Source organism: Brugia malayi, assembly GCF_000002995.4.
Source record: "Brugia malayi strain FR3 genome assembly, contig: Bm_v4_Chr1_scaffold_001, whole genome shotgun sequence".
Taxonomy (NCBI): Eukaryota; Metazoa; Nematoda; class Chromadorea; order Rhabditida; family Onchocercidae; genus Brugia; species Brugia malayi.
In genome coordinates, this window is record NW_025062475.1 from 7,749,152 (window position 1) to 7,773,393 (window position 24,242).

At 34.3% G+C, this 24,242-nt stretch overlaps 5 protein-coding genes across 8 annotated transcripts; 2 read left to right on the forward strand and 3 right to left on the reverse strand.

Annotated features, from left to right (window-relative positions):
- Nucleotides 1–109: 109 nt before the first annotated feature.
- On the reverse strand, nucleotides 110–2,558 carry Bm2228 (Uncharacterized protein; the record flags this gene model as incomplete). 2 transcript variants are annotated; one of them, XM_043077009.1, is made up of 5 exons in its annotated part: nucleotides 110–211; nucleotides 515–646; nucleotides 865–1,024; nucleotides 1,373–1,430; nucleotides 2,531–2,558. In XM_043077009.1, the coding sequence occupies 5 exons, from the start codon at nucleotides 2,556–2,558 to the stop codon at nucleotides 110–112; spliced, it is 480 nt and encodes a 159-aa protein (XP_042932943.1). The 2 variants fall into 2 exon arrangements, with proteins under 2 accessions (XP_042932943.1, XP_001900425.2); XM_001900390.2 differs by lacking the exon at nucleotides 2,531–2,558 and having other exon boundaries at nucleotides 1,373–1,428.
- Nucleotides 2,559–4,118: 1,560 nt separating this feature from the next.
- On the reverse strand, nucleotides 4,119–10,922 carry Bm10859 (Uncharacterized protein; the record flags this gene model as incomplete). The annotated part of the gene is made up of 17 exons (XM_043077010.1): nucleotides 4,119–4,157; nucleotides 4,541–4,829; nucleotides 4,963–5,103; nucleotides 5,293–5,498; nucleotides 5,824–6,001; nucleotides 6,067–6,142; nucleotides 6,444–6,571; nucleotides 6,684–6,805; nucleotides 7,224–7,338; nucleotides 7,415–7,543; nucleotides 7,804–7,961; nucleotides 8,125–8,224; nucleotides 8,674–8,870; nucleotides 9,003–9,362; nucleotides 9,847–10,098; nucleotides 10,397–10,636; nucleotides 10,863–10,922. The coding sequence occupies 17 exons, from the start codon at nucleotides 10,920–10,922 to the stop codon at nucleotides 4,119–4,121; spliced, it is 2,790 nt and encodes a 929-aa protein (XP_042932944.1).
- A 1,427-nt stretch (nucleotides 10,923–12,349) lies between these two features.
- Nucleotides 12,350–15,247, forward strand: Bma-hat-1 (Uncharacterized protein; the record flags this gene model as incomplete). Of its 2 annotated transcripts, XM_043077011.1 has the most annotated exons (9): nucleotides 12,350–12,419; nucleotides 12,491–12,563; nucleotides 12,730–12,850; nucleotides 12,920–13,067; nucleotides 13,390–13,537; nucleotides 13,777–13,991; nucleotides 14,313–14,464; nucleotides 14,656–14,772; nucleotides 15,068–15,247. In XM_043077011.1, 9 exons carry the CDS (start codon nucleotides 12,350–12,352, stop codon nucleotides 15,245–15,247), a joined length of 1,224 nt encoding a protein of 407 aa, XP_042932945.1. The 2 variants fall into 2 exon arrangements, with proteins under 2 accessions (XP_042932945.1, XP_042932946.1); XM_043077012.1 differs by lacking the exon at nucleotides 12,350–12,419 and having other exon boundaries at nucleotides 12,499–12,563.
- Nucleotides 15,248–16,539: 1,292 nt separating this feature from the next.
- Bma-copd-1 (Uncharacterized protein) lies at nucleotides 16,540–20,208 on the forward strand (the record flags this gene model as incomplete). 2 transcript variants are annotated; one of them, XM_001900393.2, is made up of 12 exons in its annotated part: nucleotides 16,540–16,582; nucleotides 16,774–16,866; nucleotides 16,982–17,124; nucleotides 17,521–17,700; nucleotides 17,787–17,874; nucleotides 17,950–18,138; nucleotides 18,477–18,643; nucleotides 18,933–19,028; nucleotides 19,097–19,244; nucleotides 19,485–19,593; nucleotides 19,681–19,885; nucleotides 20,119–20,208. In XM_001900393.2, the coding sequence occupies 12 exons, from the start codon at nucleotides 16,540–16,542 to the stop codon at nucleotides 20,206–20,208; spliced, it is 1,551 nt and encodes a 516-aa protein (XP_001900428.1). The 2 variants fall into 2 exon arrangements, with proteins under 2 accessions (XP_001900428.1, XP_042932947.1); XM_043077013.1 differs by lacking the exon at nucleotides 16,540–16,582 and having other exon boundaries at nucleotides 16,803–16,866.
- Nucleotides 20,209–21,707: 1,499 nt separating this feature from the next.
- Nucleotides 21,708–22,969, reverse strand: Bm10858 (Uncharacterized protein; the record flags this gene model as incomplete). The annotated part of the gene is made up of 4 exons (XM_043077014.1): nucleotides 21,708–21,875; nucleotides 22,022–22,213; nucleotides 22,379–22,572; nucleotides 22,933–22,969. 4 exons carry the CDS (start codon nucleotides 22,967–22,969, stop codon nucleotides 21,708–21,710), a joined length of 591 nt encoding a protein of 196 aa, XP_042932948.1.
- Between the last annotated feature and the right edge of the window lie 1,273 nt (nucleotides 22,970–24,242).

The following is a 24,242-nucleotide window of genomic DNA, read 5'->3' on the forward strand; positions in this document are numbered from 1 at the left end:
GACAGTAAACTGCTGATTGTAAGGACGTTCACATTCTGCACAGATGAAAGTAGAAGGATAGGAAACACTTTTGGAATGACACAAATGTATACAAATAACTAATAACTTTCTACTGATATTTAGGATGCACTATAGCAATTATAATTACAAACAGGAGGATCAAGGAGAGATATCGTGTCGTTATCTGTTGTGTACCATTGCAAGGTATATCCTGTAATATATTAATTCAGGAACGAGAATTTACGCAGTACATAATGTACGTATGTGAGTAGTAATATATTTAACAAGGACACTTTTGTAGTCGTGGATGTATTAGAGTTATTAACTTTCTTGAGGCCTTAACGAGAACAGAACACAAAAATGTTTGAGAATTAATAATCTTGAACTGATGTTGCTCGTTCATTCGCAAGCATTCATGTTCTTGAAAATAAGTGAGCAAAGATATATAAATGAGATACGTAGAAAATTTGGTCTTCCCTTATTCGAGTAAAAATTTCATGGGATTCAAACTTACTCCGTTTACATTTTCGCAATGGTAATACAACAATTTGACAGCTTTATTGCCCTGTTTGCGTATTCCGTCTAACTGCTTATCACCCGTATATGCACACTCTCTAATTATTTGCGCTGGTAACTCTTCTACGCTCTAAAATTCTTAGATTAATGTAACTGCGAAAAAACTGTTTCGACCCAAACCAAGCTGTCGATCGTGATGTGGCCAGTTATAGTTAGTAAGAATTTCGGCAGATATGGATCATTTTCCACGTCTGAACGTCTTAAGAACTTAAGCAGCAACTTTCGGAGAAGTATATAAACTGGGGATGGAGAGTGGTAAGAATAAATATGTAAATTAATACAGCATACTTGAACAATTTTACGGCATGCAATAGGTTTATTACCGGCATAGGTACCATCCTTCAGTAATGGACATAACTTGGTATATTGATTCAGATCTTTAGCATCACTCGAATCACAGTTTGCATCGTTCGCTGAATTACATTGATAGCATCGCATCGGTCGATCTCTGAAAACATCGTAATCGATATGGATAAGGTTAGATCTTGGAAGTGTGACCAATTTAGAACAGGGTATCAATATAGTTAATTTTATGTTCCGAATAGACAACTACGAGTATACTCAACGAAACCCCTTGGTCAGCAACTAATTCCCAGGTCATGCAACTACATGCTTCTTTAAACAAAGATAAAGAGAAAGCAAGAGAATTTCTATCAAATTATTTGCTCAATCAATCAAATGATTGAATTAGCGCTGATTTGAATTACTTAGGCTAACATTAAAGAATACTATTCCGCTAGAAGGTTTGTAGAAATGTTGTCCTAGTAGTTTCAGATGTAACAAGCGAATAGCTCACGCAATAACAATCAGGCCAACAGCAAATAACAGCAAATTCGTTGTCAACACTCTCATTTCTGAAAATGGATGCAATGAAGAATCTTCCATTCTCTTACTTTACACAAAAAGCAGTTCAGCATAAGCATAATTATCCATAAATTATAAAGAATCCATAAATTTATAAAGAATTATGAAAGCAATATCCATCGCAGTTATTGGAATATCTTGTAAAGATGCTGAAAAGAACATGTCAGTGGTTGATATGTGATCGATAATAATTTAAAAAAAAAGGATGGAAGGAAGAATAATGTGATACGTATTGGTCATCGCGTAAACACCGTCACATAGCGACAATCTATCCACGATCACTGATTGGTATATTAAATGATTAATCTGATCTTTCATCCTAAGATGTCTCTCGTAAAGAAAGGACAGCGGGGAGTGCTCCATCACATTAAACAGTTAGCAAAAGGCATAGAGCCACAGACATTAGGAAATGGACAGAAAAAGAGGAAAGGTCACTCAAGAAAACAAGGATCTATGGACTTCGTCAATTAGACAACAGCAACATAACATGCAGGTATGTCATCCGCTCATATATATATATATGCATACATACATACATACACACATACACACATATATATACATAACAACTGCATTGCTGGTGTTATTGATGTGCAACTGCAGCTGAATGCCGAGTGTAGTGGTGGTAATTAAATGTTGGCTAGCTCGTCGTCTAGCTGTCCTGAAGCATCACCCACTGCAGCAGTGCACAGAGAGACCTCGGAAAAAGACGGAAGAGTGTGACGATGACGTACTTACTGCTCCACACTGATCATTTTTTGATGTCAAGTAGGTACTTTGAAAAGTTCACTTCTTCGTCTCCTGTCTGTCACATGTATTTGCCTCATCGCTCTTATTTCCCTTTCCTTCTGTTATGCTAATCAAAATTTAGCTTATCAGTAGCAAACTCATTACCATATCTCGTTCTTTAAACAGATATGTGTAGAAGAAGTAGGAACGAAGTTCTAAGCGACTTTGTACAGTGAATATTAGTGTTCCTCAGTCTACGTGAAAATTAATTGAAAAATATGTTTTTCTAGTTTCAGTTCATCTCACTAAAATGATAATTTCATCGATTATGGCAAGATTGCATTTAGCACGAACTACTTACGTTCTTCATTTACAAGGAATTCATACATTTATGATTTCCCAAAAGACGTGGTAGAACTTGATTTCTCTTCTTTATAACAGACTATGAACATGTCGCAAAGGTATCATCAATTAATAAGCGTAACAGGCATACGGCGGCACAACTCCGTTTACTTGCATTTCTTCCTGGATTTCTGTTCTTTCGCAACGAGCAACTATTAGACTAAAGAAAGAGCCAGAAAAGAATCTTGTTTAACAGTTGTTCAGGTGTATGCGTCACAATATTCTGAGTCATATCTCCCGAATCATCAGGATACCTTGACTTTGCACTACTGCTCAGCTGTTCCTACCAGTTACTAGCAACAAACGAATAAATCTCACAATAACCCGCCTTCTCCGTTTTTTAGACTCGGAAATAGGTCCAACGTCGCCAGTGACAATGGAAATGTATGGAACTTGAACGCCTTACCTCTCTACATCTACGCAGAGCTTTCCTTTCCTTTGCCTTCATTATGGAAGACGAATATCACTTTATTTGATTAAAGTATAAAAAACAACGAAAAAGAATACAAATGTCATAAAATGCTTGTTTATATGTTCGATAGTATGATTTAGACTTATGTATGTGAGATGCGCACTGTACAAGAGGAAACAGTAAAATAACAAAACAAAAAAGTCTGTAAAAATTTCCCCCCTCCTTCAATAATAAAATATATAGGTGAGATATTGTTATTATTCTATGTCTGCTTTAAAATACCACATCTTCAAAAATGCAAAACTACAAAAAACCAGAAAACAACTTTTACAATAGAAACCCTATAACCTACAATAAGTTCGGAAATTATTCATGAACAAACAGCAGGTGCAAAGGATAAAAGGATAAAGTTCAACTATCCAATCCAATCACTAGGACTGGAGCAGGAAACGATGAGGTTAATAAAACAAAAGAAATATATCTCTCAGTTATTTTGAAATAAGAAGCAACAAAGTCAAGAGGGAATGAAGCAAAAATACACATTCAGACTTAAAATTACGTGAATAACTTCCCTTTCCCATAAGAATATTTAGAGTTTGCATACGGCTTATATGCATAATCAGATGTTATTCATATGTATAAAAAGTTCACCGACATTGTAACAAATAAAATCAAGCAAATACTCAACAAAAAGCTAAGATACCGGGAAAACTTGGACATTTAAGAAAGAAATGCCATAAAACAAAGAAGATACACGTCTTGAAAAAAGGAAAAAAAAAAGCTTACAGTGCAGAATAAACACAGATTCATGCTATACACAAACGCCTTTAAACCAGATTGTTTATCAATAAATAGAGGGTAATACTATGACAGCGGTAATCGAACATATTGAGTAACAGTACTTTGTCTTAAGCACGACCTTCCATTAACGCTACAGTTATTGCTTTCTAGAAAATAACAAATGGCCTGTTTTATCTTTTATCAAGAATTTCATGTCGGAAAAAGCTCTGATACGGTCCTGAATTGTCCCGGAAAAAAAATGTTAACATCAGAATCGCTGTCGTTGTGACATCATAATCCTTCCTGATTGGAGAGATTCATTACTACCAAAAACTGGTTGAAACCGGTAACATAATTACTTGTTTTCATTTTTCATCGAATGGAAACCAGAAAGCTGAAATGTAATCATATATTTTCTGTCTCAACCTCTATCAACGGTTTCTGAAATGTTATACGCTCAGTATAATAATAAACCAGCTTTATCGAGTATTACCTCGGCAACTTAACTTCCAAAACTATGCAATTATAGACAATTTGCTTGTCTGAACACATGTACCTGAACAGATCTAACAAGAAATTTTTCAAAATCACGCGAAAATTGTATTTGTATTCATAGAAATCATTCTCTTCATTCATTAGTTCTGATATTTCAAAGCAGAAGTTGTGAAATAAAAAAAAAAGCTGTGACATTAAATCTAAAAGTATACCCGAGGAAGCAAATAAAGCTAATGAATTTTCAGTCTTGAATAATTTCTGTCATAAAAGAAATACAAATACCATGGGGACAGAGAAAATTCTCGGTGAATACGGTGAAGCCATAGACGGTCGGTCATAGTCGGGTACAGATATTGATTCACCGTTATTCGAACTCAGTTGATCGTCATCAAAAGCATAATACATAGCTGCAGGACTTGGTGCAGCAGATACTGAGTGAACACTTTCTAGTAAACTCAGACTTTCTGCCGAACCAGTAGCAGATGGAGCAGTGCTTGCCGCTCGAAGTTTGGAATGACTAGATCCTGACAACTTAGAGGCTGTTGATGCTGATTTTGCGGCTACATAATCCCTAAAAAAGATTGTAGTTAATAGAAAAACACTGTCGGTTATCATTCGAAGAACAAAACTGAGCAAAAGTAAAACAGATTAATGTTAAGGATAATTTAAGGTCTATTATAAATAATTGTAAACATAAAATAAACCTGTACTGTTGGAAACGTTTTCGTTCATTTAATTCGTATGGCAGATGCCGCCTCGATATGTTTGCTATACATGAGCATTCTGCCAGATGCGTGCATCCTGAACTTTCCTCGGATACCAATTTCAATGGCTTTCGTTCCCAACTAAAAGAGCACAGTCATTTAAACCGTCACTTCATTTAAACCAAAAATAGATTATATTACAGTTATAACCTATATCACTCTTTCAACAGAAAAAAATTCATTCGCAAATACGATGATCCTTAACTAAGTTAAAACAAAAACACAGGAAAGAAAAAATGAAGATCTCAAAAGAAAAAAAGAAATACTTACTGTGGTATACAAATTTCTTTATAATCAATTTTCTGAGGGAGGCCGGGCATTGGTTCGACAAGACCATCTTCAATGTCATTTGTACGAAGCAGCCGAAGTCGATGGTTAGTAAATTTACGGTTCCGGAAGTCTCCATTCCTCTTTCGATCAAACGATCTTCCCACAAGGTTTTGACCAGTACGTTTCAACGTTGACGGTCGTTTGGACTAGAAACATTGGTATTAATTAACCAAGCATTTAGATTAAATAAGGCTAACTTGAAAAATAAAAATAGAAAGGAAGTAATGCCCAAAGTCAAGAACCTAGAGTGTTTATTTAGTTCGTGCTATGGACAAACAGCCACTTAATCTCGCATAATGCTCATTAAAACTCAAGGAGAGTCAATAACTCGAAACTTCAAAGATACTTCGGCGAGTTTTGTACTTTTCACGCATAGCTAATTTCTATTACATAAACTATTATAATATACATTCATACAAATATGTGTGAGTGAATTTTAAGAACGAAAGATAAAAATAATTCAACAATTACATATGAACTTCGATGGGAATAATTTGTAGGCGGTTGGTACTCCTCGTCATCATCATAACTTTCTTCACTCTCACTTCTCTCTCGTTTCCTTCGTGTCTGTCTATCATCCACTATAACTGCTTCCTTTACCACCATCTTTCGTTCCTCCAAAAATGTAGTCCATGTAGAGCGATCAAATCTGAAAATTTTTACAGTTATAAAAAATACTATAACACATATGTACACAAATATAAAAACTCATACCTTTTACGCAAATGTATTAACGGTCGAGTCGATCTTCGATGGCAGTAGACTTCAGCACCTCGTTCTATGGGTATCGCTGTAAAAATAAAATTCGTATTTCAAATATTAACTAACAAATTATTTAAAATTCTTTACGATCCACAATGTTTCTTTGCTATGTTGAGGAATACATGATCAATGGATTAAGATTCTTCTTATAATATAATGTGATAATAAAAAGCAAATTACAAAAGAGAGCTATATTTACATACATCACTGGTCAAATAATACTTAACATCACATATGTTTCAATTTTGAAAGAGTTATATCTGTTGTATATATCTTTCAAATTTCCTGTTTCCAATACTGCGAGTTTTAATGACAATCATTAGAAAGACCTGCAAGCAAAGGAAGTGGAGGAAAAACTCGATTATCCACAGCAGCGTATGACCTTACGCGTTCGCCAATATCCAATAATATAGGAATTTCATGTTCAATGAGACCGTTTTTCCCTATCCTGTCCATCCTAAAGATATTATACATAAAGGTTACGCACAACAGCATAATGCATCCAGACGTGACTTTTTTTTCTTTTTTTTTTCAATGAATATATTTCAGTGCAAGAACTGAAGACGAACTTCTTCCTTTTTAGAAAACGTCGTCTTTTACCATCAAATGGTAAGCATCTTGCACAACATTCAGTCAAAGCTTCATCATTCCATGAATATACTTTCTTCTTTCGTCTTCGAATATTATTCAGCTGGAATGAAGTACAGTTTTACAAACCTCGAATTACGATGACATAACAGATAACCAAACTTCAAAGGCTAACCAAATCATTTATGGACTATAAAATGGAGAATTTTTGCAAGGTTACCTAGAAATCTCTATCACAAATGATATTATAGCTCATATCATAGTCAAAATTTTTATTTCAAATGTTTCAGGATAAACCAAGATAAAAGATCTCCATTTATTACATCGGGTTATGTGTTTGTGCTTCAACCAAACAAGACAAATCTGTTAACTATCTCTTACAAAGCGTACTTACCACATAAATATACCATATGCTATTACCAAACAGCACTAAAAATCATGGATTAACTTCAGTTATCTTAGAAACTGCAAATACGCAATACCGCGACATGTACACACGATGTAATAAAATGAAAATGAACCTGGCGATAAACAACACTTAGTTTTTCTTCACAGTCCTCTTCCATACAAAGAGCTTTTGCATCCAGCGCACCCAAACGAACTCGCTCATCAAAATATGCAGGAGACGATAAGCTCCTGAACAGGTCATCTCCATTGAAATAAAAATAAAAAAAAAAAAAAAGTATATCAAACAAATATAATAAGTAAGTACCCGCATGGTGGATAAGCACTAGATGTTGATGGCATTTGTTCCTCGTTTTCGCCATTACTATCTTCAGAATCTGTTGCATCAATATCCATAACATATTTCATCAGCCGTCTGTCTGATTCCCCAGATAGGCTAAAATACAAAGCAAACAAATATTCAAGATAAACGAAACTACCAGTTATGGAATCCTCTACCTTTCTAACATTACATAGTTTTTGTTAATGGACTTTAAACTAATGCCTTGCCACATGGAAAACATCACTGTTCTTGCATGAATATAAAAGATAAAGGCCACCTCTCCCTAATGAAGTATTTTTTTTGCAGGAAAATAGGCTTTCAATGGGGAAAGAAACAAAATACCTTAACATACAAAAAAAGAAAAAAAAATGTACGAATTATGAGCATCCTTAGCTAGTTTTTGAGTAATAATAGCCGAACTATCACCGAAAACATGATCCGAAACTTCTTTTGCCAGAAAATCATTAATCGCAAAGTGATTCTTGAAACGCTGTAGTAAATTAACCAACTGACTGAGATGAGCACGCTCAAGCTGAAAAAAAAAAAACCAATGTGAAAATTCTTGGACTAATTACTACTAATGTATAATGAGCATTTCAAAACTATTTAGAAAAATTCTTTGTAAAGACACTGAATCCAACAAGTTAAAACAAAACAAAACAAAAACAAAAAAAAAAAAAAAGTAAAAAACGTACATGTGGTACGCTTAACGCAAGTCCGTTTTTGTCACGTAATTTTCCAATTTTCTCTTGCAATACTTTTCTATTTAAACCATCTTTATAGTCCATAACAGTACTAAAAATTTGAAAAACTATAAAATGTAGAAAGAACACAAAGATGTAATCAAATACATTTAACAATATATACCAGAGTAACTTTCAAAGACAAATCGTAAGAGTAAACTTAAAACTTTATCTTATCCGAATCCTACAAAATGAAGTCAATTATTAAATTTGATTTATACTTATATTATTTTACATTCCAGTCATATTGCTTCCCCTAACAGTAATAATTATCAAGTTATTAAAAACTATGAAACAGAAAAATGAAGTAGAAAGCAGGATATATCAAAAACTAAAGAAAATTGAATCCTCCGCGACTACACTGCTTCAAGTAAGAAATATTAAGTCCTATTTTATGTTTTGTGGCATGGTGAATCGCTAGAAAACCTTTTTGCACACTGCAAAATTGACAAAAAATACCTAAAAAGGAACAGCTCATATGTTCTTATGGAAATAATTTACCTAGAGCTGATTTTTTTGGGATAACTTCGTTTTGTTGCAGTTCTCGATTCATTTACATCGTCCTGCACCGGTTTTCGTAATAAATCAAGAGCTTTATTCAAAATTTGCTCATTAGGAATTTGCAAATGATCTTCGCCTGCACTCACAGCTGGTAATGATGAAGACGACGCAAAATGTGCAGTCGTTATTCGTTCTTCCTAAGTAAGGCCATCAAGATTTTATTATTAAAGCAAAAAATCAAAAGATTTCTTCAATGTTTGCATGAAAAAAAGTCCAGTTTGCAATTTTGTCTCTATATTTTTACATTTACTAACCACTTTAGCAAATACCTGAATTTTTTGCTTCTTTTGTTGCATGTTCTCTACGTTCCTGGAAATTTCCCGCTCTGGACGCGCCAGTATCTCAGTGGCATTGGTAAGCATCGAAGTTTTGCGTGAATTGTAGAGCTCTGAACGTCTATTAATTCGAAATGTCAGTGATGTTTGAGCCAAAATAGAACCGTAATGATTTGGTGATAAAGGAGCTGTGTTTATTAGCGACCGTCGAGATATTCCTTGATGAACATCAACCTCAGAAAATAGCTGTTGTTTATGAACATTGGATGAGATCTTTCGAGGCACATCCGTGCTTTCGACATGTTGATTTCTGTTCCCATAGGGTGTACAAGTAGAATATTGCATTGGGATATCCTGAAAAAAAGCATAAACAAACTACGCACTTAAGGTAATCGAGCTTTTACTGTTCTCCAGTTCTTGTAAACATGTTTACCAATTCTTGATAAAATAATAAAGCTTTTACCTTATTTATTCGATAAAATGTGAAAAACTTCGGAGTGTTTATTCAATCATTGCATTTTAAAGAAAGCAGAACGGTGCAGTACTAGTTTTTATTTGCAGCACTAATTTTTTTATTGACTAATCACCCTAATCAACCAAACCAACAGTAGTTCAGGCCACTTATTCTCTCAGTCTACATCTTCTTTCAGATTATTACTCCAAGATAAATTTTCTGCTGAACTTGACAGTACTCAGAACTTATTTCACATTACTACAAACCTTTGAAAATGATAAGTGAGAAACAGTGCAACAGTTATTTCTTTTATATAAAACTACCATATACTAAGGACATCATAGAAATATTTCCTTTTATGTGAGAAAGCTATTGGCAACATACCTTGTCAGGTTCTTTTAAATTATTAGCAGAAATCTGACTCGAATTTCCCATACCAACTGATGTTTGCAGATTACATTTTCCATTTACTAAGCTCAATGCTTCATTCTTTTGTTCACTACCAGTATCTTTTGGTGACAGATCTTTTGAGGTAGACGGTTCAGGATCATGAGGACAATTGCTGGAGTCAAAGCAACGACTCTCCAACGGCTGTTTTGTGGTCAATACTGTGTTCGTAACAACTGTTGAAGAAACCTAGAAAATTATAACACGTCAGTTCTGTTCGTTTCTAAACCAAATATTACAGAACATTGAGGGATTCACTTTCCACAATATTCTTCGGTTGATTTAAATGCATGAGATTTGCAATTTTTATAACATTGTTACTGTTTCATAGTTTTTTTTTTTTTTTTTTATAAGTGTTGAAATATAGAGAGAAACAAGACAAGGAACGATTTTCTGAATTATGACGACCTTATACTTCGGTTACTTGATCAAGTTCAAAAAAATCTTTTTGTATTACTGAAATAATTCGAAATAAATATGAACTGACCTCAATTTTCTTTAACTGATGAGCTGAAAATACAAATGGATCGGAAGGCACATCTTCGTGAGTTTCAGACAACTGCATTCCATGCCTCAAGTTTGAGTGTTCAGAAGAAAGAGCATCTTTTACTTCTGGTGGTGACATACTATGATCCAGAAGCAGCAAAGGACGTCGCAAAGTTGTTGTGATTTGATCACTACTCATACCAGCAGCCTCATCATTACAATCATTTTTGATACTACGCATCTAAAACTTCATTTTGAGTTACTATAGAAATTCCTCCTAGCTTCCAATAGGGCAAAATACCTATATATTCCATTTAAACACGCTGTGCTTTCCTTAATTTTACCGAACTTATCTTTATGAAAAAGAATTTCGATCTCCTAGAAAACAAAATAATAAAATACATATCTGCCCAATCAAGTTACAACACTAATCTTGGTCACAATATAAAAAGAACCAAAAAGATTACAATGAACTGTTCACTATTGACCGGCGTTGCTGATAAATCAATCACAGTTCCGAGTCCCATTGAATTCTCCTTGCACCCACCACCGCCTCGACATAACACAAATTCTTCCGCTTATCCTGACGGCCTCCAAACTAAATTCGTATGTCCTGAAATGTCAGAACAATTCTAAGAAATTTAGCAAATTGGACGATCATGTTTGTAAGAACAGCTTAGCGCACAAAACTGCTTTTAATTCATCGAAAATTTTTCTAGTCAGTGGGAACTGAACGTGAACATAACAAAATTGAGCTACACTCATATCCTCGATATCAGAGAAATCTTTTGTAATTTATTTAATTTCCACTATGTCCTAATTTTATTTCATTATCTAGTAAACATCCTTCAGCGCCAATCAAAAATTAGGACAGGTTTTCCACAGACTCAAGTTCTAAAAAATCTTATTTTCAGATTTCTGAAACAAAATACATTGGCTAGAACTTTCGTACCCATATTTACCGAACTAAATATAGATTCCTTCATTATTCCCATATTAACTCCCATGAATTTCACATTACGGTCCAAAAGTTTGCCGTAGTTTACCACAACAATAAATCACAAAGCCAATACTCGTCAAATATGCTTAGGAAATATATGCATGAATTGAAGAAGCTTCCAAGCAGTATGGCTAAATGTAGCGAATAGAGCAACTATGCAACGATGTCTATCGCTATTCATACAAATCTGATGCACAAATGATATTCATTAGTGACTACAGAGAAGTCCCATTGAAGTACGTGCACCGTCATGAGAAACCATACAGATATGCGCAACTGACAGATTCATTAAAAGCATATAATTAATATAAGTGATATAAAGGGATGATATGTAAACGCGAAATTCACGTAAGATGAACCAGGATTGAAAACTACTGGAAAAAGAGTTCCGGAGAATCACTCTGGATCAGGAACAGTGATATAGGTAGAAACCTCTCGTGCGGAAGAGACGAACCACCCACCTAACCCTGCCGCACCGCCACTCCGAACCTCTCATTGATGCTAATGACGACGCGACGCGACCCTGTATGTGTACACATCTGCACTTATGAAAGAGAATAGAATACAAAGAGTGTGATAGAGAGGGAGGGTGTTGCGAAAGGATTGAGAAATAATGAGCATGATGAACGAACATATAGAGGAGAGAGGAAGAGGACGCCTCGCATCGTGCGCACACCGCTCGCACACACGTTGGGCGGCACGCACCTCGCCCCTCTCACTTTTGAATCTGTGCACTGCGAGTCTTACAGCGATAACTACCGTATTCCAGTAATTTTTTTAGCCTTGAATTATTTGGCCAGGAATGCGGCAGTCTCTCGGTAGGGCAACCAGTGGTTTGGTGGAATCTCGGGGACACCTCGGTGAAGTTGGTATGCTTCCTTGTTGTTATTCCAACGTTGCTTTCAGTGACTATGAGTTGCAGGAGTAAGCTATGCAGTAAATCTCAAGATAACTATGTCAAACATAAAGGAGAAATATGCTGACTTTCTGGTGGATGGCGCCCAGGCAGTGTCGCTAACCTTTGGTGAGCATCGCACCTCACTTCTATATTTTTCATATTTTTCATTGCTGTCATTACCGATGGTCACCTTGCAGTATCCGATATGAGCGAAGTGGCTTTAGCGCAAAGGCATCATCCCGAATACGTCTACCAGCACTTTGGAGAGAAGTAATTCGTTGCATATTTTGCTCTGATTTTTAATATTCATGCAGTCATTATCTCAACATAATCTCGATGACACTTGCAAGTAGCAATTTTCCTATCTGACAGTGCTTGTTTATATTTTCATGTGAAGCTAACAGCCTGTAAGTATAACCTATGAAATATGTTTTAGCGAAACAATATTTGGTTACAAAGATCTAAACGTTGTTATACATTATACCGACGCATCTATGTATATCTACCCAGAGATTAGTTATACAGCCGACATAACATCGTTCACTGCGGAGTTCAAAGTTCGTCTGTTTTCTGACTCATTTAAATATCCCAGATTTATATGTTATGGGACTTCTTTTTCTTTTTAGGCTGATAATATAATTCAAAAATTAAGCGAACAGCTACCAGCTGAACAGATGGAAATGTTATGCCAGACAAGTGCCATTTTCAAATCTCGTTTGGATGATCAGAGAAAATTTTTACCTTATGGACAGCTTCTTTCCAAATTTATCGTTAGTAAGTTATCTCCATTTGCAAGACTGTTGATACATAATAATATATTAGATGTATTAGGCGGTATACGTTCAGATTTATGTTCCTGAGTTCTTTTTTGAAAATTAAGCTTTTGGAGATCTTGTTTTTTGTAACACTTTATGTCTGGGTGATTTTAATTTACTGTCTAGGATTTTGCAATATTTCGGAAATAAGTAGTGGTCGAAAATTATGGTTTTCCCTTAATTTTGAAGTTTCCTCTGGTGTGAAGTATGACAGTAATTGATTTCGGTATAATTTTATGCTGAAAAGCAACTGCTTATTCATATAAATTCCGCCAGTTCAGGTAGTCGAGAGCTGCAGGTCTGGATGATAAACGAAAGTTCACCTGAATTCGATGCATATTTAGCTCGGGTTCAGACTCTTGCCTTATGGTACATTGAAGCTGCACAATACACAGATAATAGTGATCCACGATGGCAGCATTATTTCTTGTTAGTTTTATATCACTTTATCATACTTTTCGACATTTACTAGATTATTGCATGTATTTCCAGTTCTTAAGGGATGTCAATACCATCTTGACTTTGAATACGATGGGCTGATGATCTTTGTAATCGTAAATACAGAATGATGTATATGTTGCTTAACCTCTGCTAATACCAAATGCTGATGTTTTTACCAACATGTTTTTTTCAAGTTCCTGTTTCAGATGCTAATCTTTTTGTTCCAGGTATGAATCATTTAAAAGAGATGACGGTACTTCCCGTGTTGCACTTGCAGGCTATGCATCACTTGTTAGGTTTTATAATTATCCAGATAAAATTCGACCTAGGATTGCGCAGATTTTACTGTTGCCACATTATCACGGCGCTGGTATTGGTGCTAGATTTTTGAAAGCAATATATAATGACTTAATCCAAGATCCGAAGGTTACAGACATTACAGGTTAGTATTAGTTTTAGCATTTGACATTTTTCTGGGGTTAAAAGTTCTACTAATTATGTAATATTGAATTGATTTGAGTCGCTCTCGTTTTAGTATATTCGCTATTTTCGGAGCTGGGAATTTTGTATGTCTATAGTAGTGCTTTTTCATCATATTGAAATGGGAGAGAGACACCATTTATGCAAGATGTAATTGGACAGATTACTTAATAGTAAGTGTTACAGAACATTTAGTTTGTTTTTTACCACTTATTGTTGATGGACGCCCCAATTAAATACTTCCGGCAGTTTTTAAATTTTTCATCTCAAAACTGTTTTTCAGCGGAAGTTCCTGCAGAATCTTTTATAACAACTCGAGATTATGTAAACTGCTCTAACTGCTCAACTTTGAAGGAATTCCATGCAGATAATCTTAAAAAGGGCTTCACCGAAGAGATGAGAAACGCTGCCTTATTACGGTTTAAAATAAATCCAGTAAGATTTTCTATAATTGAATAAATCCAGTAAGATTTCTCTTATCGGTACTTTTTTATGATCAAGTTCCACTTATGTATAAAGTCATTATGTGCACAGAAAGAGGAACTGTGTAGCTTTTTTTCATAAAATAAGTTCTGTAAAAGTCGGGAATCAAAATATCACTATTCGCTGAACTTTAACTATTCCAGAAACAGGCACGACGCGTGTATGAAATACTACGTCTGCATCATATCGGTGTCCGAGATGAAGAAGCTATGGAAGAATACCGGTTGGATGTAAAGAAAAGACTTGAAAAACCTTTTAAAGCTAGTTTTTATTTCATTTGAAATATACCTGTATCTAACAACCAATAGGTAGACGCATCTGTATAAAACGAGCTTTCCTTCTTTTAACTGTATTTTTCCTCATTTCGAGTGTTGTCATTTCGATTTTCTATTTGATCTAAGATGGGAAAGACATATGAGCTGTAGACAATATAAAGAATTTTTTTACTGCTCGTCCAAAACTCTTCTTTTTTGTTCATCTGAAAAGTTCCAATTTTTTCTAGTCCTAGCATGCGAAGTTTTTATTTTTTAAATCTCAGATCCATTTCATTTGCAGCGAAGCGAGCGTGACTGGAGGAAGCTATCAAGTGTTTTGGATGAATATGAATATTCAGCGGTTGTGGCCAGTCAGATGAGTATGGAGCAGAAAATCGCCAAACTGGAACAGCTTTATGAAGAAGAACTAGCCGCTTATCGAACTGTCATAAGACGATTGATCAATTTTGCTAATGGTTAAATATGTCGGTTCTTTCACGTTATTTCTCGATGTTTTAATCGAGTTTCTATTTGTTGTATTGCTTTGAGTTGTGAAAATACTTGGAAGAACACTGAATTATTTGTGAGGCGGTGGTTGCTTGCCTCAATCAATTGTAATTCTTAAGTAGTGTTCGTGACGGGTTTTCCGGAGAGAAATTCAGATTTATATGAATTAGTAATCTCATTCATTCATTTATTCAATAAACGATGACGTGCACGTATTTTGAATTACACTTGAATAATGCCATTATTCAAAATCTGAGCTTCAAAATAATTCTATGAAATGTAATGAAGACAGGAGAAAATGTATATGTTCGGATCCAAATAATGGATGCAGTTTTCGTTAGGAGTAAAATTCTATTCTCTGTAGGTGATCTCTTCTGCACTTCTATCACTTATCAGAACATGGTATTTACAACTGTGATTTTTAGCGTACTATATCTGGTCTAGGATGTTTTCAAGCCTAAAGTTAGTTGGATTCGAGTGTTGTACTGGTGTCTGTAAGTCCTTATCTTAAGTATTTGAATTACGCATTGCAGGAGATTGAGCTGTGTCGTGGAGTTGCAGTTCTTTACCTGTATAAAAGTGATACTTTTTAATGAAACGTGATTTGCACTGTGGGTGCACTAATTGGAACGACGTTTCCGTCATTCATTTCACTTACACATGAAGAGGGCATGGGTTGTGGCGCGTGGTGAGTGGGTAGAAGTCTGGTTGAATGCACGGGGACGAGTGATGTTCTTTTCTGTTATAATAATTATTATCCTTCAATTGAAAGAAAAAAATTATGAAAGGGAATGTTGGTGGGAACTGTACACTACAGTATTGAAATATTAATAGAAGTCAAGGAAAATAAAAAACAGATTGCATAAATCGGTAACATCACGAGGAATATTTAAAGTTGGCGAGTAATACTGATTCATTTTTATTTGGAATCTGAAGTTTTCGTGTCTAGAAAACATTCGGCTAATCATGGTGTGAGCTAAAAAAAGTGATCTGAATGTATGCCATCCTTACACGTCCCGATTCACTGAGATATTCTACTTCCTTTCTAGAGGAATAACTTCAACCTATTCGATCATGGAGTTGGGTCTTAATTCATTGAGCTGCAAAGTTTTGCGGATTGCACTAAACGCTAAACCTAAATTATCTTAGAAAGAAAAGATCTTTTCTGAATGATTTCAATAATTTCTTATATGTATCAAGCTTAAGCATAATAAGATGAGAGAACAATAGAAGAGATGATAATTCATAAGTATTTCAGATACGAAGATGGTTCTCATTGGAGCAGCAATTATAACAAAGACGGGGAAACGTATGCTTCCATTTCTATCAAAATATTTGTGTAGAATGTTTCGAATGTTTTCAGTGAATTAGACCCGTGTAATAAAGTCTTACTGATTTGATCAGTAAGTGAATGTTCATTAATCTAAGATATAGATGAGCTTTCGGCAGTACATTCAATTTGATTTTGTTTTTCGCTTGTTAGATATGCTACTTTTTTAGCGCTTTTGGCAAGAGTTTTCATTTCGGACATGACAAAAGCTCGGTTAGAAGGATTGTTGGATGCTTTTCCTAAGTTAATTGCTTCGGACAGATGTAAGTCCACTTAATCAAAGAGTAGCTGTTTTCATTTCTAATAATTATATGTAATAATTAAGCTTGAAACTTTAAACTGTGTTTAAAACGAATTGTAAAGAATTATTTATTTTAGCACAACGTCAACACACTTTCATTGAAACGGACAGTGTTCGTTATGTTTTCCATCCACTGGACAGCGTACACGTTGTTCTGATCACCACTAAAGCTTCGAATATTTTAGAGGATTTAGAAACTCTTCGACTTTTTTCAAGAGTGGTTAGTTGTCGTTTTTTTAATGATGACGAGGCTATTCTTATTAATTAGTAAGTTTGTGAAGGTAATTTCGGAAAGTGAATAAACAGTGATGAGAATTACTTCAATTATTTTTAAAAATAAATACATTTATAAATAATCACGTGTTTTTTTTCAAAATTATCTTCACAAAATTACCTTCACAAACCTATTAAAAATAATACGTGACAAAAAATAGTAATTTACTGCCTGTGACTTCTTATTTGTCAAGGGGTTACTTAATAAAACCAGAGGATTGGAACTCTAGTTAATCTTTTATTTTTTAAGAACTTAAGTTCATTAGAAATATACCTGTAACATATTACTACATCTATTTGTTTCTCGTATTTCATGACTTTAGTTTTTCAAATTACATTTCAGATTCCGGAATATTGTCGTTCGAATGACGAAAAAGAAATACAGATAAATTTATTCGACCTAATATTTGCTTTTGATGAAATTGTCGCCCTTGGATATCGTGAAAATGTCAACCTGGCACAAATACGCACGTTTACGGAAATGGATTCTCATGAAGAACGAGTGTTCAACCAGATAAAGATTGTAAGTTTTTTTGAGTGACATAGGTTCATGTTAATAAGATTAGATGGTAAGTGTAATTTGTCATTCTATGTTTCATTCTTTTTTAGGCTCAGGAGAGAGCTGCTAACGAATTGATGACGCAGAAAGCCATGGAATTGAAGAAATTGAAGGCAGAACAGCGAAAATCAGGAAGAAGTATTTTATTCTAATGATGCATTGTTTTATTTAAAAATACTTGCATGGCTTATTCTTAATCTGTGGATGATTTAGGTATGGGAAGCACCGCAACAGCTATCAGCTCTTCATCGGTACCTTTAACAGCAGTTATCGATGATACGCCTGTTCGGCTCGCTGTAAAACCAAAGGCACTAGCAACTATACGTGGCAGTGGCAAAGCATTGAAGCTTGGCTCCAAAAATGCTGATGATGACCAATTTTTAAAACAGCTGAGGAGAGAAGGTCGGTCATATATATAGATTTGCAGAAGTACCATTAATGAACTTCAATAATTTTGGAATATTGAAAGACATAAGTCCAGTCATATATAGGACTCCATATAAAAAGTTCGACATTTGACGGTTGCGATGAAGTAATTTTTTAAGATTATCATGTACTTTTCATTTAACTAATCTGTCATAGTTGCGTGCTTTCCTTGCTCACAACTGAATGTTCCTGTTTCAATTTTTGTTAAGAATTAAATTAGTATATTAGAAGACTTTTCATCCATAATCAAACATTGCAATGCAATAAAGGGTTAAGTCATTACACTTTACCATTTACTGCATATTTTATTCAAGGGCAAATAGTCGATACTCCTTTGCGTGTATCAGACATTACTGATGCAAGTGATCGAAATGCATCGGAAATCGATCCATCTATTGCTTCACACGCTCCTGTTCATATTAAAATTGAAGAAAAACTGTCGGCCTCAGTATCACGAGATGGTGGTCTTGAGAGTGGAGAGGTATACCATTTTTGTATTTAGAAAATTTTTGGGAAGGACACTGAATTTTAGTCGAAAAACATGAAACATGGATCTTATATTTTATATTTCTGTTGTGTGATCTGTTTCATTGGTACAAGGTTTTATCGATTACTTGAATTTCTTCAAGTTTAAATGAGCGTATCGATAACTGATTAGGAATATGACAACACTGCTAGCTGAATTAAAATTCTCAATTGTTTCGTGTAGTGTAACTATACAAAGTCATTTTTTATTCGCATCATTCATGATTATATTTCTTTTTTTGAAGGTATTGGGTAGTGCTTCACTTTTAATAAACGGTCCGCAGTTTGCTACTATTTGTGTTCAAATGAGTAACAATGACAAACACGGCGCGCAGTTACAGGTAAGAATGGAATATGAATACACGTATAATATTTTATTTTTCAGTAATAATGCAGACTATATGTTGAGGTACATCCGAATCTCGATAAAAAGGAATGGTTGCAAAAGTCATTGTTAAAATTAAAATCAGTGCAGAAGCCTTTTCCAGTAAATATGGATATTGGTGTACTAAAGTGGCGATTGCTTCTGAATAGCGAAGAACTGCTCCCCATTTCAAGTTTGTTTAAATTTCTACAATGAGTTCACACAGTGTACTGTCGTTATCACTGTTTTACAGTCCATAAATTTTTTTATTGCTGCGTCCTGCAAACAATATCAACTGTTGTTTAGTAAAAAATGAATATTCTGATTTCATACGCTATGTTATGCTTGCCAAAAATTTAATCTTTATATATTCAAAACAAATTGGAATTTTTTAGATCAAAAAGCTTTTTCTAAAGGAAATTCTGAATTCCAGTCAACTGTTGGCCAAATGAAAATCTTGATGGCTGTGTAGTGAACATCGAATATACACTTCAGGCTGAAAATATGACACTGAATAGCGTCGTTATCGTCATTCCTTTACCGTGTGTTTTTTCAAAAATGTTTTTTGTTCTGTATTAAAATTTATGATAATTAGAAGTATACTAGAAACTTTTGCATGCATTTTTCAGACCGGCAGCTGTTCCGGTAATATCGGAATGTGAAGGTACTTACGAATATGTAAGATCAAGATCGCAACTTGTATGGAGCTTGCCTGTTGTTGATGAATCGAATAAAACTGGTTCTTTGGAATTTAGCACTCCAAATGGTCAGGCTGATCATTTCTTTCCAGTAACTGTACGCTTCACAAGCACAGATTTATTTTGTGATATGGCTGTGAGTTTCTGATTTTTTCTTCTTTCCTTAAGCGTTAATCCTGATGCCAAAGTTGTGTTTGTTGGTAAGATTTATTTTGTTTGTAAATGTTTTTTATGGTGTCTAAAGGAAATTGGAAGCAGTCTTTGAGTACATGGTATTGCTGTAGGTTATCAGAATTTGAATAACACTTCATATTTTGCGATGATATTAGTAAGCATTAGTCTTGTTTTGCTTATTTTTTGTTAATTTAGGTAGATTCAGTACAAAAGATGGATGTAGACGAGATTATACAGTATTCAACGGAGAGTCACTTGATCACCGAGAAGTTCGAAATAATCTGAAGTTTTATTCACTAGAGATTTTTAAGTTTTGGGAAGAAAGTTTTTAATACTTTGTTCAAATTAAATCAACGATTAATTTGCTTACTGAAAGTAATCGATATAATCAATATTGTTATTTAACTTCAGATTATGCTTTCTGTTCAGTAGATCCAGTTATCCCATAAACTATTGTAAACTATTAATGACGTCACTTGAATGCAATCTATATTTTATATTCGGGTGACTCAGTGCTTATCAGAGTTATTTTAGAGTGAGCTTACTTTGTTGTTCTCTGCAATAGATTGCTCACTTATCAATTCTAGAAACATACACTTTTTTTATGACTATACTTCGAAAATTATTCTATATTCATAAAAACAAGAATAAATTTTGGGTTGATTTTTGTTTTCAACATTGTCATAATCTATACGTCATTAAATAATGATATATTGCTCTAACACTTTTTAATCCAATTTTTTTCCTGCCATCAGCAGTACAATTTGGTTCAGACTTTTGTCGATGGTGTTTGCTTTCGGTTAGACGGTTTCTTGGGGATATTCCTGACATTTTTGTATGCAAAAAGTTTCCCATCCTGATTGTTTGCCAGAAATTTAATGGTAGATTAGTTATTAGGTAGGTGGGAAACTGCTATAGCATCTATCGTAGCATCCCTCGTCATTGATTCGCAAAGGCCTCACCGGTGTATATAGATTATTCTTATGCGGTATGTTATAAACGCTTTATCAGTCACATATTCTATTCACTTGAAACGGCTAATTTCCAACCATCATTGTAGTAGTTACAAAGATTGAGACTGTCAGATGACATCGTCATTGTTCTTGACAGAGCTATATGAATGACAGTAGTTTTAATTGGTGGATCAGGTCATGGTTCATTAAGTATAAAAAAGAATTGAAGGACCTTTGTAGTACGTACATAGGGGATTTATAGAAGAGAATGAGAGTATTTTGAAGAATGTTTGCAGAATGACGCAAATATAAACACAATTGTGCAAAGTAAACAGAAGAAGAATATTGACTAGATAAGAGCAGCATGTCTGACAAAGGCATGAGCAGCATAATTATTCAAGTTCCATTACATGATAACGTTATCACCAAAGTCAAAAGGATATGGCACTACTCAATTGTTAAGTTCGTTTTCACTGAGTGGTAGAATTGCTGCTACATTTCCACCTTAAGAATACAAAACTGTTCAAAATTTTGCAATGGATATATATGTATATATATAAGAATGTAGAGGAAGTCACTTTATTATATTTGAATAACGAGTGCATATGCAGTAATAGAGATTATATAAAAGAGTAATTTCTGATTTCAGTGCTTAGAGTATTAGCGTCTGCTATAGCTCAAACTTCCCGACAGAAGTTGCTGTAAACAGTGAAATCCATTCATCGAAATATGTGGAATGGTGTGACAAGGCCAGGACACTGACGCTTTTGCCTGTTTTTAACGGAGAAAAGTGGGAAAATATCTATTAAGAGTAACTTTTTTGTTACTGAATTAACTCCATGAATATAGATAAAGACTGGATAGTACAAGTAGGAGTGCTACGAATTGTATACCATTTTTAGAAATAACTAATGTTTCATTGATACGCTTCCTCATGGTCGCATTTTCGTCAATAAGTGTGCTGGTCCGCTTCAGCTCGGCTTGGAGCATCTTTTGTACCTGATGGAAGTTGTATATAAGGATCAGTAACGGATTACTGTTACAAAAAGATTTTTGATAGTTCAAATTTGATGATACAAGGATTGAAAGAATAGTTTTGTACTCGGCACTACCACTAATTAACTGTAATTGTTTCAGACATATACCTGCTCAACGTACGCTAATGCTTCATCCCATTGCTGTAATAAAAGTGCATTTTGCTCCATAAGCTTCACTTTGAATTTTCGTTCTTCTTCTAATTCCTCCAGTAACTGTGCTTCCTGTTCCGTTTTCAAAGCATCATTTTCATTCACATTCACATACTTAACGGTACTTTCTGATTTTTCCTCCAAAGAATCCTACAATTATTCATCAATGTTATACATTTTTAGCCATTAAATTTCTGACATAAAATAAAGCACTTGTATCGATAAATTAGTGTCGAGGAAGCAGTTAGAATTACTCATTAATTTAGAAATCACATTTTAGTTTGTCTTTAGAAATGAATTTAAGATAGTCCTTACCTGATCAGGTGAGGATCGTTCAAAATGGAACTGCTCAAGACGTTCGATCAGCTGACACCTGTCAACGATAATTGCATCTTTGCCTCGGATCTGTTCTTCCAGATCAAATATTGTTCGGTCACGCTCCCGTATTCGTAATTTTAGTTGTGTTATTTCTCTTTCAAGCTCTATTTCCCTTTTTTTTTTTTCCTTGTCTGTAATATCATCGTAGTCGAGAGAAGTGTACAATGACAAATTCTTGAAATATTATGGAATTTAAACAAGTTTATGTTGACCTACTCTGTCATGACTGAAAAAATGTAATATTTTGTCCGTGTGAAAGCAAATCTAAGTAGCGGAGACATTAAGTTAGATAAAGATTTTTAACACTGTCATTTTTAAAAATTTTTTCTATTACTTACGATTAGTTTTTTTTTTAAGCTTAATGTTTCCGTGATTTAAAAAACCTATCTTTTACTGTTTCACTTCCAGTTTTACTTCTAATAAGGAGTCACTATCAGCAAAGTAAAATATGTAGTAGAGTGGGGATTGTTGAGAAGGAAAAACCAAGAGACCTGGTTCATTGACTTTCTTTGATGTTGGAGGTACCATACCTCAAAGTACTTTTGAATTCCGTCTTCTGAAAACAATTCTCCATTTGGTCTTTTTTCCATCAATTTATTTAATTGGTGTGCTTTCCCACTCAATTATCATGATATAATAGTTGAATAGGGAAGCATATTTTGAAGTCTGTTGGAACATGATATTTCCTAGATTACAGTTAGCCTATCTTAGAGAATCTTTTGCTTTGTTATACATCATTTCTTATTCCTTTTTAGATATTCCGTATGAAGTGCATTTCATTTTTTCAGTTTTCATCATTTTCAGCAAAACGTAGCAGTTCAAACGATAAACAAGTCGAATTGTTCCCTGATAATTATTTAAATGGCAATAAGCTTAGCAACCGGTGTTGACGACTGAAAGTTATTTTATTCAGGAGAAAGAAGTAACTGGGTAGAAATTTTAGACATAGTGTTACATATGTAAAAATGCTGTAATCAGAATTATTTATTGCCTTGATTTATGATTTTGAGGGACAATAAATTAGGAAGTTATAATTACCACTTTTATTGAAAAAGATAAGTTTGATTTGACACTGACCAAGGGACTTGCATGATCAGTGTATTGTCAAGTTTGTTAGTAGTGCGATATTTACTGATAAGGGAGAAAATATAATTAGGAAATTAGAAAATAGTGCAAGAGAAAAAAAAGCAGGAGTGTCTTGCCGAGTGGTGCTGCTTGATTTCGCTGTACACAGTGAGATGAATCCAGATGGAGCGGCTGTTTTCACTATGGTGTAATATCAGCTCGTCTAACTTCATCTCTGTTTTTGCGATTGCATAAAAAAACTCACGAAGTAGATGAAGGACTTGTTGTGTATTGGAATGAAGATTTTAAAATAATAGACATTCCATAGTCATCTTTTAAGTAAGAAATTTATTCGTTCCCTGGAAGTTAATTAAATTGCAATTATCTTTCACGTGATATCAAGAGTTAACTTCGCTTTACAGTGAAATGTGTACAGTTTGAATGTGTAATTGAGTTAGATTGAAATTTGTGATTGTGAACCAATAAACTAGCGGAATAGTCGTGATGCTTTGTAAATTTCACCAAATTAAATTATTGAAAAAATAATCTGTTGGAGAAATGCAGGAAAAGATGAACCGAACGAGTCCTTTGAAAAGCACTCAATTTAGAGAAATGAACGAAAAAGTAATGTTGCAAATTATTATTCATATTTATTAAGTTCTCTTAGAAAACATAAGTAATAAATATTCTCCACAATTACGACTGACAAAATAGTAATACTTTGCTTCTGTTAAGT